The following is a 16,872-nucleotide window of genomic DNA, read 5'->3' on the forward strand; positions in this document are numbered from 1 at the left end:
GGTTGATCAAATCTAACCATTGGTTCAAGTCAATTTTAATTTAATGAATCTCTATTCATTGAATTAAATTAATTAAATGAGTCTAAGTCCAAATTAGACTCACTTAACACATGAACCAAATTGAGTCCAACTCAATTAGCTCAATTTGGATTACTCTTAATCTAATTTGGTTCATCACATGAACCTAATTGTTTAGGTTCATCAAATGAACCTAATCTTCATCTAATTTCCCTTTGTGTGTGATCCTATAGGTTCTTATAACGTTGACAATGCTCCTAAACCCATTTAGAAGCATAAGTAATGAGCGGTATCTAGCAACACATCATTACTACCCAAGTTATAAGAATGTTGAGATCCAACATCACCTTGTGACTACTAGTTGTGACTCTTCACAATATATGACAAGTGCCCTTCTATCCTTGACATCTAGATTGATCAATGTGAGGCATAGACTGTGTCATCCTCTAATCAATCTAAATCTTGAATGCCAAGTAAACTCACTCAATCAAATAGCTCAACATCTCATATTGACTCATTTGGACATGGCCATGCACTTAGTGGTCTCACTCTATCAAGAATATCGATGTCTCTCCCGTCATATAGGAGGGATAGATCCCATCTACATCACTCACATCCCTCCGCATAATTTGTTACATACCCAGTAATCGTCTTTATAGTCCATCCAGTTACGGGTGACGTTTGACGAAGTCAAAGTATGTAACTTCTTATGTAGGGAACCATGGTGACTTCAGGTCCAAGGACTAATAGTCATACTAATATTCACATGAGAAAGTATATGACACTCATATAACGATCCATGATACTTTCTCATGGCGGGTCATTCAGTATAAATTCTCCAATGCATACTCATGTGTCAACTTGATATCTCTATATCCATGACTTGTGAGATCGAGTCATCGAGTTGACCTACATGCTAGTCTCGTCGCATTTAACATTGTCCCTGAATGCTAATACTCGACTAGGAATGATTAAGAGTAGTGTTCCCTATATCATCTCATTATCGATTCAACCAATCGATTGATATAGGTAAGAACCTTCTACTCAAGGACGCTATTATACTTAGTTATTTGGCACCAATACAAGTAAGTATAATAACCAAAACAAATGCCTTTATTTATATACAAGAATATGATACAATGAGTCCATACAACAATCATCAAATGATTGGCTCTAGGGCTCTAACTAACAACAGCTACTTAGGAAATTTTACTCACTAGGAAATGTTTCAATACTTTCATAATTACACATGTAGAGACTCTCACTAGTTGTGATCCAATCACAAGTTCTCTTATGCTATGAATCATATTGCGAACATTCAGTAAATGAGTTTAAGACCATTCAAATATATAAGTAAAGTGTACTCAAATAGTGAATCTATATTTATCAAAATAAATAGTATAAACTATAAGTTGATTGCCTTAGGACATCTCTCAAATATAACACAATGTTGGTTGGCGGGCAAAATAGTAAATTTAATTTATGTCGACAGACACGATTTAGTACCAAGAATATCTACTAGCTCCATTGCTTTGTAGCGAATGTTCCTACCTTCCCTGTTGCATATGTAAGATAATGCATATCCCTATAATATTTATTGTTATCCAATATAGGATGTGAGAATTCTTGTATATTTAGCATTTCACCTAAGTTCTCATGAAATTATAATATTTTTTTGTCAACATGTTGCATTCATGTGACATTTTTTTGTCAACATGTTGCATTCATGTGTAGCCGAGTTGATATTAAGGTGACAGAGATGCTTCATTAAGTAAGGTACGATCCTCGCAGCGTTCATTCCTTTGAGAATTAAATGCCCTTCCACCTAAGAGGCTGCTTGGTACCTGATTAATCTCCCTTCATCTTGTTGTGAGGTCGACGATGAGGGACACTTGGGGTGAGCAAAATAATTTTTTTGCTTCATTAAATTGATTGATTTATACATAATATTTGTCTTTATTTAATATTAATTGATAATTTAACTTAACCCTCTTTCTTTACGTGGGATTAGAATGGACCATGACAGAATTTATTTGTCATGAATAGAATTATATATTATATTAAGTTGCAACTTCTTTTATTTATGGGATAGAATGCATATGAAATCCCCCTATCTCATTCCATCTCTTCTCTCTCTTTGTCCAACATCTTTGGCAAGCTGCATAAAATAAAGGAATTACTTGGAAATTTTCCCACTAAACATTTAAATATTTCTATTCCTCAATATGCAAATTTGCTTATATTTGAGACCGACTTCAAGTTAATAGGAGTTATTTGTGTGTCATGCCTTGACATGGACTTTCTTTTTTTTTACTCGACTAAAAATGTTGCCCCTCGAGCCACAGCAATTTAAAAAAACTACTAAAATTTTAAAAGAATTTTAGAGTCTCCCCTATATTTTCAATGTATAATTTTTCTTTACAATTATAATGCTCATGTACAAAGCATTTAAATCATAATTACAAATACTTGCCCACAATTAGATTTACAATCTTATTTACATACTACTACAAGAACAAAAGAGAGAACAAAAAGCACAAGATGACACCATTGAAAAAATGGTGGCTGAAAATGCTTATTTAACAAAATTGATCACTTTTTAACATTTTTTTGGTTTGTCCTTGTACTGACTTATCTAAACAAATCCTAATCATTTATATCAGTTCCTTATGAAACTAAAAGCCAGGTGGAAATCTAGTACAAATGTACTAAATGCTACAAATATGATGAGCAAAATAACAATTAATATGCAAGGTTATACACATACGACAACTAGTCATACATAACAACTAGTGTGTACAAGAAGTCTATAAAGCTATATCAATTAGGGAATGTTTGATTAGGGATTATCCTTGATAACTTTGATTATCCATCAAGGTTATCAACAAAAAGTTTGTTTGATTTAGGTCGACGATCAACAAAAAGTTTCATGCCCGATACGTCAGCAAAAGGGGCATGCAATCCAGAATCGGAAAACCTCAGAAAATGAGATTTTTCTTAATTTTAGTGTCAATGAATTTTTTTTGGGAAAAATATTCTCCGATATTTATACTCTGAGACAAAAATACCCCTAAAATTTTTATAGCGAAAATTTCATTTTAGTTATATTTTATTCCCAATAATCTTAGTTATATGATTATCAGGTAATCATATAACCAAAGTTATACATGATAACTAAACTAAATACACCCGTAATGTAGTGCTCATTATGCCATCAAAAGCATGAGTGGTAGTGGGCCAATGACTTGGGTTTCCTCCTGAAGCATTACACTATGCCTGCCATTCAACAAAATCATCAGAAGATTATGTAATCAGGTTCCAAGAGAAACTTGTTTTACTTGAGTTTCTCATATCTAAAGAAAGCATGAAATGAACTAGTCAAATGGGAAAATGTCCATAATTTCTTCTGTAGTTGGTGATCCTTTAATTTCTGCTCTACAATATTATCGTCATCCTTTGCTTTGCTCCGTACTGCCCACCAAAAGGAGAGGGAATGAGAAGTGGGCTTTGAAGTAATCAAGGAGAAGACTCAAGGCGTTTTATGCATCATTCATTGATCTTGTCATTGTTGGTCCAGGGAGCACTAGACGATTGAACCTAAGTTTTGATTATGGAAAAAGGTCCAAAGTTAAGGTTACTTGTTGTCTAACAAGGTTGAATGAGTTTGCAGGAAAGTCCTAAGTATTCTTAGGCAAAAGTCCTAGTAGATTCTAGACAGGTGAAAAACCTTACGGGGAGATAACCGTAGGTCCTAGGGGGTAGCCCTAGGTCATAGAGGAGGTAACTTTAGGTGGTGGAAAGTCCTAACTGCAGTGAGGCAAGGTGAAGTCTTGGCGGATCGAGCACTTTGCGCGAAATCCTAAAGTCGGGGACTCTAGGTGAAAATCTTGGTGGTCGCGGACCAATGGAAGTCTGGACGGGTCGTGGAGCAGACGTTCAGCATGAAGACCTGAAGTCTCGGACGCGGAGCAAAAGTTCAGACGGTTGTGGAGGACCGATCTTGCAAAAGGTAAACTCTCCTGAGAGGAGTAGGTGAGGACGTGTTCCCCCGAAGAGGGAACAGGAAGCGTCGGTTCGACCTAGAGTTTCAGTAAAACTCAAAGTCTAGAACTGGACAGTGAGAGACTGTCAAATTTATATTATATATATTATTTTTTGCCTGAACTAATTTTGTTTTGCAAAAAAAAGGGAGAGGCTGAAAAAGCTGGTCCGGGCGCTCGGACCAACGTCGCCCAGGGCGGGCGGCAAGCGCCCAGGCAGTCCGGGCGCCCGGACCAACGTCGCCCAGGGCAGGTGGCAAGCGCCCAGGCAGTCCGGCGCTCGGACCCGGTCCAGGCGCCCAGACTCAAAAAATCATCCATAAGCCTACATAGAGCGCGTCGATTGGCCGGGACAGTGGTCCAAGCACCTGGAGGGGTTCCAGCCGCTTGAATTGTACTGTGTAGGAACTCAATCAATTTATCTTACAATCCTTTTAAATTGTACTGTGTAGGAACATAACGATTTAGACCGGATGTTAGATAGTGGATGCTCCAAACATATAATTGGAGATCAATTGAAGTTCACCAAGCTAAAATTCAAAAAACTAGGGTCGGTTGCGATCAGCAACGACGAAACACTTAAGATAATCCGAACAGGTAATATCGAATTGAGTTCCGATTTTGTTATTAGAAAAGTTCTATTAATTGATAAATTGAATTTTAATTTACTTAGCATAAGTCAACTTTGTGATTCTAGATACTTAGTAACGTTTTCAAATTTTGAGTGCTTAATTAAAAATGTCAAAAATCCTGAAATCACACTTAAGGGAAGTAGGAATAAGAATATCTACACAATTAACCAACCTCCTCACTCAAGTGTCTTTTGACACAACAAGAGGAAACTAAGTTGTGGCACAGAAGGTTGAGTCACACTCATTTTAAAAATGAGTCAAAATAGTTCAGTTAGAGGTCTACCTAAATTAAAAAATTTAGAAAATACAATCTGTAATGCTTGTCAATAAGGTAAACAAACTAAGTCAACCAACAAGCCAACTAACCTGAATCGAACTAACTTAATACTTAAACTCCTACACTTAGACCTATTTGATTCACATGGAGCCAAGTCACTAAGCAGAAATGAATACTGCTTAGTCATAATTGATGATTACTCAAAATTTACTTGGGTAAAATTTTTAAAAACCAAAGATGAAATTCTTGAGATCTTTAAGAGTTTTTGTAAGTTAACAGAAAATGAAAAAGATACCAAATTAAAAGAATTAGAAGTGACCATGTAGAGGAATTTGACAATCATAGGTTTAACAAATTTTGTCAAACTAATAGATACAATCATGAATTTTCATGTCTTAGAACCCCTTAACAAAATGATCTTAGTAGAACGAAAAAATAGAATATTATAAAGGCCGCTAGAACCATGTTAAACGAATATAACCTAAGGAATCAATTTTGGGCTGAAGCAATAAATATCGCTTGTTACATTCAAAATAGAATATTAATCAATAAATTTCAAAATAAAACTCTATATGAAATATACTACAATAAACTTAAATTATCTAAAAATATTTGGGTGTAAAGTCCACATACTAAACATTAAAGACTATTTAGGCAAATTTACATCAAAATCAACAATAGGAATCTTTTTAAGGTACTCTACAACTAGTAGGACCTATAGACTTTATAACAAAAGTATCCTAAAAGTTGAAGAAACAACGAATGTAATTTTTGATGAAGAAAACAACCTACTTGACTTAATCAAAGAAAATAATCAAATTATAAGAAATACAGAAGATGATGAAATTAGACCTAAACTTAGAGAATCACAGGAACCAATTGTTGACCCTAACATAAGACCTTCTAGAACAAGTTCAAATCACCAATCTGATCAAATTTTGGATGATCCAACTCTAGGAGTTTAAACTCGATCATCTTATAGAAATCCAAGTCAAAGAGCTCTAATTTTGAAAATTGAACCCAAGACTATAGAAGAAGCTCTACCGGATCCAGACTGGATAATTGCAATGCAAGAGAAACTAGCTTAATTTGAAAGGAAACCAAGTCTGAGAACTTATACCTAAACCCACAAGTAAATCCATAATTGATACTAAGTGGATATTTAGAAATAAATTAGATGATAAGAGCGAAATAGTAAGAAACAAGGCTAGATTAGTAGCAAAAGGATTCAGCCAAATAGAAGGGTTAGATTATGATGAAACTTATACATTCGTGGCTAGACTTAAATTCATCAGGATGCTGCTAGCCTATGCAGCACATAAAGGATTCAAGATATACCAAATGGATGTAAAATTCACATTTCTAAATGGGTTCATCCAAGAAGAAGTTTATGTAAATCAACCCTAGGTTTTGAAGATTTAGACCACCCAAACCATGTCTTTTGGTTAAAGAAAACCTTATATGGACTAAAACAAGCACTTAGGGCTTGGTATGAACGACTATTAACCTACCTAATATCCATAGGGTTTAACCAAGGTAAACTAGATCAAACTTTATTTGTTAAAATCTTAGAAAAAGATATTCTTATAGCTCAAATTTATGTAGATGATATAATTTTTAGTTCAACCAATACTAAATTTTTAAAAGAATTTACTAAATTAATGAAAAGTGAATTTGAAATGAGCCTAGTAGTAGAAGTTAATTTTTTCTTAGGCTTACAAATAAAACAAACAAAGGAAGTAATTTATATTTTTCAAACCAAATATGCTAAGGAATTAATTAAAAAGTTGGAAATAGAAAATTCTAAAAATATAAATACCCCAATGACAACTAATGTTGAAATTGACTTTGACTTAGAAGGAAAATCAGTACACTTAAAATATTATAGAAGTGCAATAGGAAGTTTACTATAACTAATTGCAAGTCGACCTGATATTTTGTTTGCAGTAGGTATGTGTGCTAGGTACCAATCTTGTACAAAAGAATCACATTTAACTAATGTAAAAAGAATACTTAGATACATTAAGGGAACCCTAACTATAAATATTTGGTACCCTAAGACTAGCACGTTTGACTTAGTTGGGTGCTTTGACTCAGACTATGTTGGCGCAAACTAGATAGAAAAAGTACAAGTAGAAGCTACCAATTTCTAGGTCAGTGCCTAGTAAGCTGGTCAAGTAGAAAACAACACTGTGTTGCCTTATCCACTACTGAAGCAAAGTACATAGCCACAGGAGAATGTGCATCTCAATTATTATGGATGATGCATACTTTAAAAGATTATCAAATAGAATATAAAAATATAAAAAAATTCAATTGATAACAAAAACTCAATCAATTTAACTAAAAATCCAATCCACCACTCAAGGATTAAACATATAGAAGTCAAATATCACTTTGCAAGGGATCATGTAGCTAAGGGTAACATTGTACTTGACTATGTTGAGTCTAAGTCAAACCTACCTGATATTTTCACAAAACCCTTACCTGAACTTGAGTTCAGTGTACTTAGAAGACAATTAGGTATGTGCTTAGTAGAATTGGTACTAAAACTATCAAAATCATCTCTTTATAGTATTACTTTTTCAAAAAGTTATGTTTTTTAATTAGTTTGGTTTTAAAATTCTAAGAAAAATTACTTTATTCAAAATTCCCAATTTTAACTAGTATTTTCAAAAGATTGGACTTAGCCTAGGTATTTACCCCCTAGAAATCATGTATCCATAGGTTTCAGCCAGAGCATCTCACAAGCACACTAGGAATACCTTACTTGTGTATGAAAAGTTCTTAAAATGGAGTAAGATACATAGGGTATTGCCTGGACTTCAGAATGCTTATGTTTGTGCATTAACATAAGTCTGGGCAATAAATACCAAGTTAAATTGATCAAGTTAAGTTATCCACTTTACTCAATCTAATTGGAATACTAGTTTAACTTGACTAACTAAGTAAAAGTTTTATCTCATGATGAACAGCTAATAGCTAAAGGTTAGACACTTGTTTAAGGAAAGTAAATATCTGTTTTGAAGGTTTTTTTTACTTTGAACTCTCATGTTTGGACTCTATGACCCTAAAAATTAAATAATTTTCGTAATTTTTTTTTGGCATTAATCAAGGGGCAGTGAAAAGACTTAGGTTCAATTATATAATTTTTGATTAAATATTTTCTCAAAGTTAAAATTTGTTAATTACTCTCAAACTTAAATATTCTCTTAAGTTAAAGCATTTTCTTTAAGTTAATTTTTTTATTTTCTTTTGGTTTAATTATTTTTGAAAAAAAAGTCTTAACTATTTTTGAAAAGTAACTTTAAATATTTTATTTGGAAAGGGAAGTTCAAATATTTTTATATAAAAAAATAAGTTTTGAAAAAGTACTTATAAGTTTTTAATGTACTTAACTAAGTGTTTTTTAAATCTTTTTAAAAAAGTTGAGTACTTAACTAAGTTTTGATAAAGTTAAGTATTTTTAAGTATTCATTTTCTTAGCTAAGTATTTTTACAAGGATTTTTTTTAAAGCTAAGATTTATCCAAGTTTTTCGAAAAAGCTAAGTATTTAGTTAAATTTTTAAGAAAATCTTTATAAAACTAAGTATTTAATTATATTTTTTAAAGAAAATTTTTCTAAGATAAGTATTTAGTTATATTTTTTTTTTAAAAAAAGGAAATATTTTCTAAAACTAAGAATTTAATTAAACTTTTTAATCTTTCAAAAAGCTAAGTATTTTAAATTCCTTTTAAGTTAAATTTGTTTAAAGTGATAAATTCAAAGGGGGCTTTAAATTAAAATTTTGAAAGAAATTAAGAGTTAGTATTTTTTTTCTTACTTTTCTCTCTAACTTAGTATCTTTTTGATTAAGTCAAATGGGGAGAGAAAGTTAAATGTTAGAAAGATAAAGTTAAGTTAAACATATAACTTTTGATTAAGGGGGAGCATAAGGGAGACTTTTTTTCAAAATTATTTTGCTTGTGGATAAGTTCTTTTAATTATTTCACTTATGCTCATGCTTAAGTTCTTTACATTATTGTTATGTTTTACTTAACTTTGAACCAGGTTATCATAATAAAAAAGGGGGAGATTGTTGGTGCAGAGAGCACCAGACGATCAAACATAAGTTTTGATTATGGGAAAGTGTCCAAAGTTAAGGTTACTTGTTGTCTAATAAGGTTGAATGAACTTGCAGGAAAGTCCTAAGTGTTCTTAGGCAAAAGTCCTAGTGGATTCTAGGCAGGTGGAAAACCCTAGAGGGAGGTAACTCTAGGTGGTGAAAAGTCCTAATTGCAGTTAGGCAAGGTGAAGTCTTGGCGGGTTGAGCACTTTAGGTGAAATCCTAGAGTCGGAGACTTTAGGTGAAAATCCTGGTGGTCGCAGACTAGGTGGAAGTCTAGATGGGTGGAGCGGACGTTCAACATGAAGACTTGAAGTCTCGGACGCTGAGCGAAAGTCCAGACGGTTGTGGAGGACCGATCTAGCAAAAGGTAAAGTTTCTTGAGAGGAGTAGGTGAGGACGTATTCCCTCGAATAGGGAACAGTAAGCGTTGGTTCGACCTAGAGTTTCAACGAAACTCAAAGTCAGAACCGAACAGTCAGAGACTGTCAAATTTATATATATTATTTTTTTTCCTGGATTGACTCTGTTTTGTAGAAAAAAAGGGGGAGGCTGAAAAAGCTTGTCCGGAAGAGGTCCGGGCGCTCGGACCAGCCTCGCCCAGGCGGTCTAGGCGCCCGGACTCGAAAAATCATCCATAAGCCTACATGGAGCGCATCGATTGGCTGTGACACGTGGTCCAGGTGCTCGGAGGAATTCCAGGTGTTCGGAACATCCTATATAAGAAGCATTCAACCAGGGGCCCAATAACAACATTCAGAACGACTTCTGCACTTGCCCGCTGCTCCGATAAAGCATCTCGATGTCCAAAAGCTGCTCTGACGACGACTACGCTGAAGATCTATTTCTCCAAGTCGTCGGTATTGTTTTATTTAAAAGTTACTTGTACTACAATTGTAAATCTCTTTGTAACTTTCGATTGATTAATGGATTGCCCATCGAAAGCACTCTCACGTGCGAGCTTTGGAGTAGGAGTCGTCACAGACTCCAAACCAAGTAATTTTTGGTGTTCGTGATTGCTTTCTTTCTACCTTGTCTTTCTTATTTCGCTGTATTTTACTCGAATGTTTTCAAACGAACGTGAAAGCCACGAGCGCTATTCACCCTCCCAAGAGAGGGCTCAGTAACTCAGTTGCTAAAGCAAACTAAGCCCTTATGACTTGGTCACCAGAGGAGATGTGGTTGGGGCCGAGAGGTGATTGTGTCATAAGCAAGACTCAGTTGTTTGCAATAAATATTAGAGCTAGAACTTTCTATCTCAAAGCTTGGTTTTGACATTCAATTGATGGTAGGTGGACAAGAGAGGCTTAGGTAGCGAGATGAGTGGGTTGATAAGGAGGTTGTGGTGTGGCTAGGTCATGAGACTGCCGATGCAACCAGATCAGGAATCCGTCTTCAGTTGTGGTAGTCACAAGGAGGGGTTGAAAATGGATGAGTTTTTTGGTGGCAAGAAGGGGACTACTGTGGGAGGCTGTGGCTCAGTAGTGGGTATAGGCCTCTGATGAACAAATCACTGGTGTCATATTGCCGATGCCACAGGAGTCAGCCAGTGGACATGCAACCCCCTTTTCTGTCTGGATCTATTTTATTTTATCTTAAGTTGGTTGGTTAAACATGTTAAACCATTGGGTATCCAATATCTAATGAGGGTAATTGGTCTGTGACCTTTTTTTTTTTAAACATTCTATGATTTACTGGTTAAACGCATTAACATATTGGACAGTCCAATATCCAATAAGAGTAATGGGTCTGAGCCTATAAGCTGAAATCCCAAGATTAAGCCCAAACCAATGGATTTAATTCTTCAATTGCCCAATGTTTTTACTAGAACTCAACCCTTAATTGTTCCTAAATTCAGTTTTAAGCCTAACCACATGGAATATATATTAAATCTGGACTATATTTTTATTCATTAATTACTGTAAGTATGCATAAAATTTTGAATCATGATGGTCGGGATCATAACATGTTTTACAACTTTTGAGTCCCGTAAGAAGCTTTGCCTTTTATTAGACTTTGCTTCCTTTAATGAGCCTGTATTGATTGTAAAGAGGCTTTAAAACAAGGAATTCATTTAATATATGTCTGAGAAAATTCAGTAAAATGTATATCTGATTCATGCAGGAGATGTTTTCTACCTAATGTGGGATGAGGTGTTGGTTGGGGCAACTGCAGTAGTATCAACCCTTGGAGGATTTGGAAATGAGGAACAGATGAAGAGGATAAATGGGGAAGCTAATATCCTAGCAGTAGGTGCCGCAAAGGATTTTGGTGAGTAATCTAGAATCAAGTGTGGTAAAATTTTCAACTGTGTATTTTCCTTGTTCTTTGAACCGTTCTTGTTCAGTGTCTTATATATGTATTAATTGTCATTTTAATTTTCCTCAGCCTCCCTATGCACATTTCCTTGTGTATGGCTATTTAAACTGCCTTTTGAATTTTTGATATTTTCCTCCTGGTCTCTAGATTTATGTTCTGTTTCAACCCTTTTTTTCATGAAGCAATCAATTCTTCTGAAAATGCTAACCATCTGTAGTAATGAGAATATTCGATTACTTCTGTTATAAAAGCAGGTCAATACTCTTACAAGAATGCCATGACAAGTTATCCACATAAAACTGTGAACATGATATTTCTTATTCCATGAACTAGTCAAATTTAATACTCTTGATGATAGTTTGAAAAAGAACAAAACATATCAAGCTAACATGATCTTTGTTGGTGCAATCCGGCGCCAAGTGACCAAGCTTTTTCATCGTGTTTTGATTTTGATGTGGTTGGTAAAGATTTAAAGTTAGACTTGATTTGGACTAAGATGTGTGTCATGAATGCAGGTGCTGACACAATTATTGCAAGTGTAATAGAAAAGTCCAAGTAGGTCAAACTTGATTGGACATTTGATCGATGGGAAGTCGAAAGACTAGACATTTGACAATGGAGAAATCCAACTGATGTTAGTAATGGAAGTAGGGGTGAGTATTTGGTTAAAATTGAACTGAAATAATCGAACCAAATCGATTTTTTTTCGAACAAACCAAACCAAACCAATTGAATTTTAAAAAAAATCGAAACCGAACTGATAAAATATCAGTTAATTCGGTTTTCGACCGAATTAACTGAATTAACCTAATTTGTTTAAAAATTTGTTTTTTTAATAAAAGTCGGGGTTTTTTAAAATAAAATTTGGTTTTGGTCATAACAAACAGGGTTAAAAATTCGGTTTGGTCTAAAAATTCGGTCTATTCGGTTTAACTTAATAAGAAATTTGAAAATCAAAATCGAACCGAATTAACCGATTTATTTTAGAAAAAAAATTGAATTTCCGAATAAATTGAACTGAATTTTAAAATTCGATCGGTTTGTTCGGTTTAACTGAATTTTTGCTCACTCCTAAATGGAAGTGCTAATATGTCATGGAAGACCGAATGTTAGACGTTTAAAGGAAGTCTTGATAGGTAAAGATGGACCTCTAGATTACAGATGAAGTCCTAGTTGGCCAAATATGATAAGAGACTAAATATTGATAAAGTCAATGAGATAAATTCTTGACATGTAATATGTGAGAGATTACACCCTTGGCGATGGTAGCTGTATGGTTTAAAGCAAAGCTCCCAGGGTTTGGTATGAACACTTTTCTACTTTTCTTATATTGAAAAATTTTAAATGTGGTAAGTTGATCTCATATTATTTTTAAAAACTAATAAAAATGATATTTTTATTTCTCAAGTTTTAGTTAATCACATAATTTTTGGATCTACTAACAAAGAATTTTTAAATGAATTCATCACTCTCGTGGAGAGTGAATTTGAAATGAGTTTATAAAAAAACTAAATTTCTTTTTGGGACTTCGAATCAAGCAAATCAAGGAGGATATCCAAGTACATCGGGCAAGGTATGCAAATGAAATTATTCAAAAATTTAGGATGGAGAACTTTGATGGGAACAAATCTCAACTTTGATAATAATCGTGAAGGTAAAAAGGTTGACTCTTAAGTATTTTTGTACTTTATTTGACAGTCTACTTTATCTTACAGAAAGTCGTCTAGATATTCTTTTTGTTGTTACTTTATGTGCTAGATTTAATCAAACCCTAAGCAATCACTTCTAGTATCTGTTAAAAGAATCCTTATATATTCCGACTATGTGGGTTGCAAGTTGAAAAAACACAAGTGGAAGATACCAATTCCTTGGCTCATCACTTGTTAGTTGGAGTAGTTGTAAATAATACTATGTGACACTATTAGCGATGAGTTCTAGAAGGGGGATAACACTTTTAGAAATCAAGTGTTATTTTAAAAGTTTGTCAGATATGCAGGGGAATAGACTTTTGTTTTTTCAAGATCAATAAAGAGTTAATGCTAAGAGCAATAAGAAAGATAATGATTTAACATGGTTCGCTAATTCCTAAGTTCCTACTTTACGACGAATGATTCCTCACTCATTAAAATCCCATTATATATTCTCCTTTTTAAAAACCTTTTAAAGGTGGAAAAGCCTTTTTACAAAATACTAGCTTTTAAAAATATTTAAAAGTCAAATGCAGAAAGCCTAAAACACAATCCAACAAACAAATAATATAACATCTATTAAATAAATAACTAAAATAAAAATACCAAGTTATTGAATATCTGAGCTGCCTGTAGCGAACTTCTGGATGGAAGAATTGCTTCTAAGTTTTTCTGAGTGATTCTTAGTTTAGATTTCTTGGATGTTCTGAACGTACAACACAATCCTCTAGTTATAGTCTCAATTTGGCAAGCTCTAATTGACTAACTCGTCCATCCTGGTCGACCAAACTAAGATATTCAGTTGTTATCCGAAGCAATAGTTGTCGACTTTGTGGTTCTAGTTGTCTAACTCATTTGGTCAACTAGATCAGCTATTACGTACGTTGCTTCAACTGGTTTAGCTGTCAATTGTCATCTGATAATCTTGTACATTCTCATCGACTAAATTGGATAGGCTTCATTGATTAAACTTTATGTCCTTGCTTTGTGTTGACTGGGCATAAGGTCGATCAATACTATTCATATGGTTGACTTTGAGTTGTGATCCTTATCACTGTCTGTCTTTGGTCCATATCATCTGCTGATCCAGCCTGTGGTTGATCAGTACTATTTATGTGGTCTACCAATTTGTGTGACATACCTTTGATTGTTCGTCTTTGTTGACTTTGACTTTTGGTCGACCAATTTAGATTATTTCAGAATTACTTGATTTCTTCTCAAGAATTGAACAAGATGCCAATGTAGTGGGCTAAGTCCTGTAATCTAGTCGACCAATATTCAATTTTTTGAAATATTAACAAGTAAATATAGAATATTTAAATTATATAAAAAAACTGTAAATAAAGATTAAGTAGTGATAATTATGAATATGGCTTAAGAAGCAATTTGATAGGGTAATTATGCACAACTCAGTTGACTCTAATATTCAATTTTTTGAAATATTAACAAGTAAATATAGAATATTTAAATTATATAAAAAACTGTAAATAAAGATTAAATAGTGATAATTATGAATATGGCTTAAGAAGCCAAATTTGATAGGGTAATTATGCACAACTTAGTTGACTCTAATCAAGTACTTGTTTGACAAACTTTGCAAACCCTGTTAGTTCTTAGTCAAGTCAACTGTCTAAGTTGTAAAAACTTACTCTCATCCCAATATGGAGTTTAGCTCAAAGGCTTATCTGATAGTATAGGATTTTCTTAGATGAACTTAGATGGTGATTAGTTTAGCAGTTGAAAGGGTATTATTGAACAATGAAGTCAAAAGCAGCAAAAGTGGTGATTTTCACAATATATGCAGAAAAAGAACACATGATAGGTACAGTTTAGAAAGATCATCATGAAGAACATGTGGCGCCAGATTTTGAAAGACAATTGCACTCATGAAGTAAAAGCTTATAGGTTATTGACTCTTTCTATAAACATGTTCCGTCAGAAATTTCCTAGAAACTCAGAAGTGATCATTTACTAGAAATCATGCCCTATTTCTTGATGAACCCAGTGAACTGGTCTAATAATGGAGAACCCATGGCAATTGCCTTGAAACTATATAAATTGTCCTGCTAATGTATTGGAGTTCCATCTCAAAGCTTCTAAACTAATGCAAGCATAATTCTTTGAACTAAATATCAGATAGGTCAAAATATTTTTCCTTTGTTTTTATTTTGTTTATCTATATTCACGAAGGTCTAAATCCTTACCCCTGTGTTGTAAACTATCTTTTGTTGAACAAAATATCTTTCAGTTTTTTTGTTTGTTGTAAGTTTAATTTAAGTTGGCTAGGGAATGTATGAGTGTTCTAGTTTGGGACATTCTACGTTTCTGTGCAATTGTAAAAATGCTGTATATTATTTGGTTCTGTTAAATTCCTTATACATTCAAATGTAGGGGTCTCCAAGTTTGTATTGATATCTGTCCATGACTACAATCTTCCTTCATTCCTCCTTTCTTCTGGGTATTTCACTGGAAAGAGAAAAGCAGAATCTGAGGTCCTCTCCAAATACCCAAGATCAGGTTACTGACTTCACTAATTTCTGCATTTGTTCACCATGGTATGATCGTGTCCAACTTCTAATTTCCCGACATATGCTTCACCAGGTGTTGTGCTAAGACCTGGCTTCATTTATGGAAAGAGAAGGGTAGATGGCTATGAGATCCCACTCAATCTGATAGGTGAACCATTGGAAAGGATACTGCTTGCTCTTGAGAATTTTACAAGGCCTTTGAACTCACTCCCTGCATCTGATCTAATTTTGGCACCCCCTGTGAGTGTTGATGATGTTGCCTATGCAGCCATTAATTCTCTCACAGATGATGATTTTTATGGCATTTTCACAATCGAACAAATCAAGGAAGCTGCTGCTAAAGTGAGGTCACTGAATTGACAATATGATCCTCGATCATATGGTTCAAAGTGCAGAGATTTAAAGGCTTTGCGTGTTTCCAAGTCAGTGTACCAAAGCTATCGCGATCAAGCACAATCACCAACAAACTAGTAAAAAATTTCACTATATGTACCTGATAGTGTTGTATCCTTCAACCTGTTTATCTGTCATCAAGTTTATATGTCATCAGTTACTATAAGTAACCTTTTGCAAACTGTCTTTAGCATACTTTAACCATATTCAAATGAGACTAAACTTTGTCAAAGTTTGCGTATCATTTAATATTGTTCTGTTAATTTGTGAAAATATATTGCCGATACTCAACTGACAGACAGACGGATCTAAAAATTAAAGATGGGTTGGGCTGATCTTGAGTTGGCCTTTTCCTATATTTCATTGAATTTTAAATTTTTATTGAATGATTTTTTTCATTATTTATGAAATTATTAAATTAATTTTCCGAAGAATTCGCTTACAGTGCAGGCTGATGACTTGCTCTCTCATATGTTGAGCTTCGTCTAGGAGTCTATGATTGTCATGTGAGAAGGGTCGCCGTCGTCGAGGTAGCCATCGTGATCAAGAAACACCTTCGTAGCACCGGAAAAGATGTGTGGATTGTTGACACCATCTTTCTCATCTTCATAGTTCCCCTTATCATCGAGATGAACCATGAGTAGTAGCTGAACAAGGTGGAGATGCAACAGTCAGCCCTCCTACTCACCCCACCAAGTCAACCCTCCTACTCACCCCACCACCTCGACACCCTTTTACACCATTGTCACACCATCCAAGAGAGAAAAGGAATAAGATGATTACCATTGTCACACCATCCAAGAGAGAAAAGGAATAAGATGATTATCATCTAATCTCATCCTTAGATAGGTGGTAATAGTAATTCCTATT

At 34.2% G+C, this 16,872-nt stretch overlaps 1 protein-coding gene across 1 annotated transcript in view; it reads left to right on the top strand.

Moving 5' to 3' along the window:
- Positions 1 to 16,234, top strand: part of LOC121980481 (uncharacterized protein At1g32220, chloroplastic-like) — an 86,765-nt gene extending 70,531 nt beyond the window's left edge. Inside the window, exons 5-7 of the mRNA XM_042532546.1 lie at positions 11,199 to 11,345; positions 15,473 to 15,598; positions 15,683 to 16,234. Coding sequence (XP_042388480.1) covers positions 11,199 to 11,345; positions 15,473 to 15,598; positions 15,683 to 15,969 — 560 coding nt within the window. The 3' untranslated portion in view covers positions 15,970 to 16,234. The remainder of the gene's footprint in view (positions 1 to 11,198; positions 11,346 to 15,472; positions 15,599 to 15,682) is intronic.
- Positions 16,235 to 16,872: the final 638 nt, after the last annotated feature.

Source organism: Zingiber officinale, chromosome 5A, assembly GCF_018446385.1.
Source record: "Zingiber officinale cultivar Zhangliang chromosome 5A, Zo_v1.1, whole genome shotgun sequence".
NCBI lineage: Eukaryota > Viridiplantae > Streptophyta > Magnoliopsida > Zingiberales > Zingiberaceae > Zingiber > Zingiber officinale.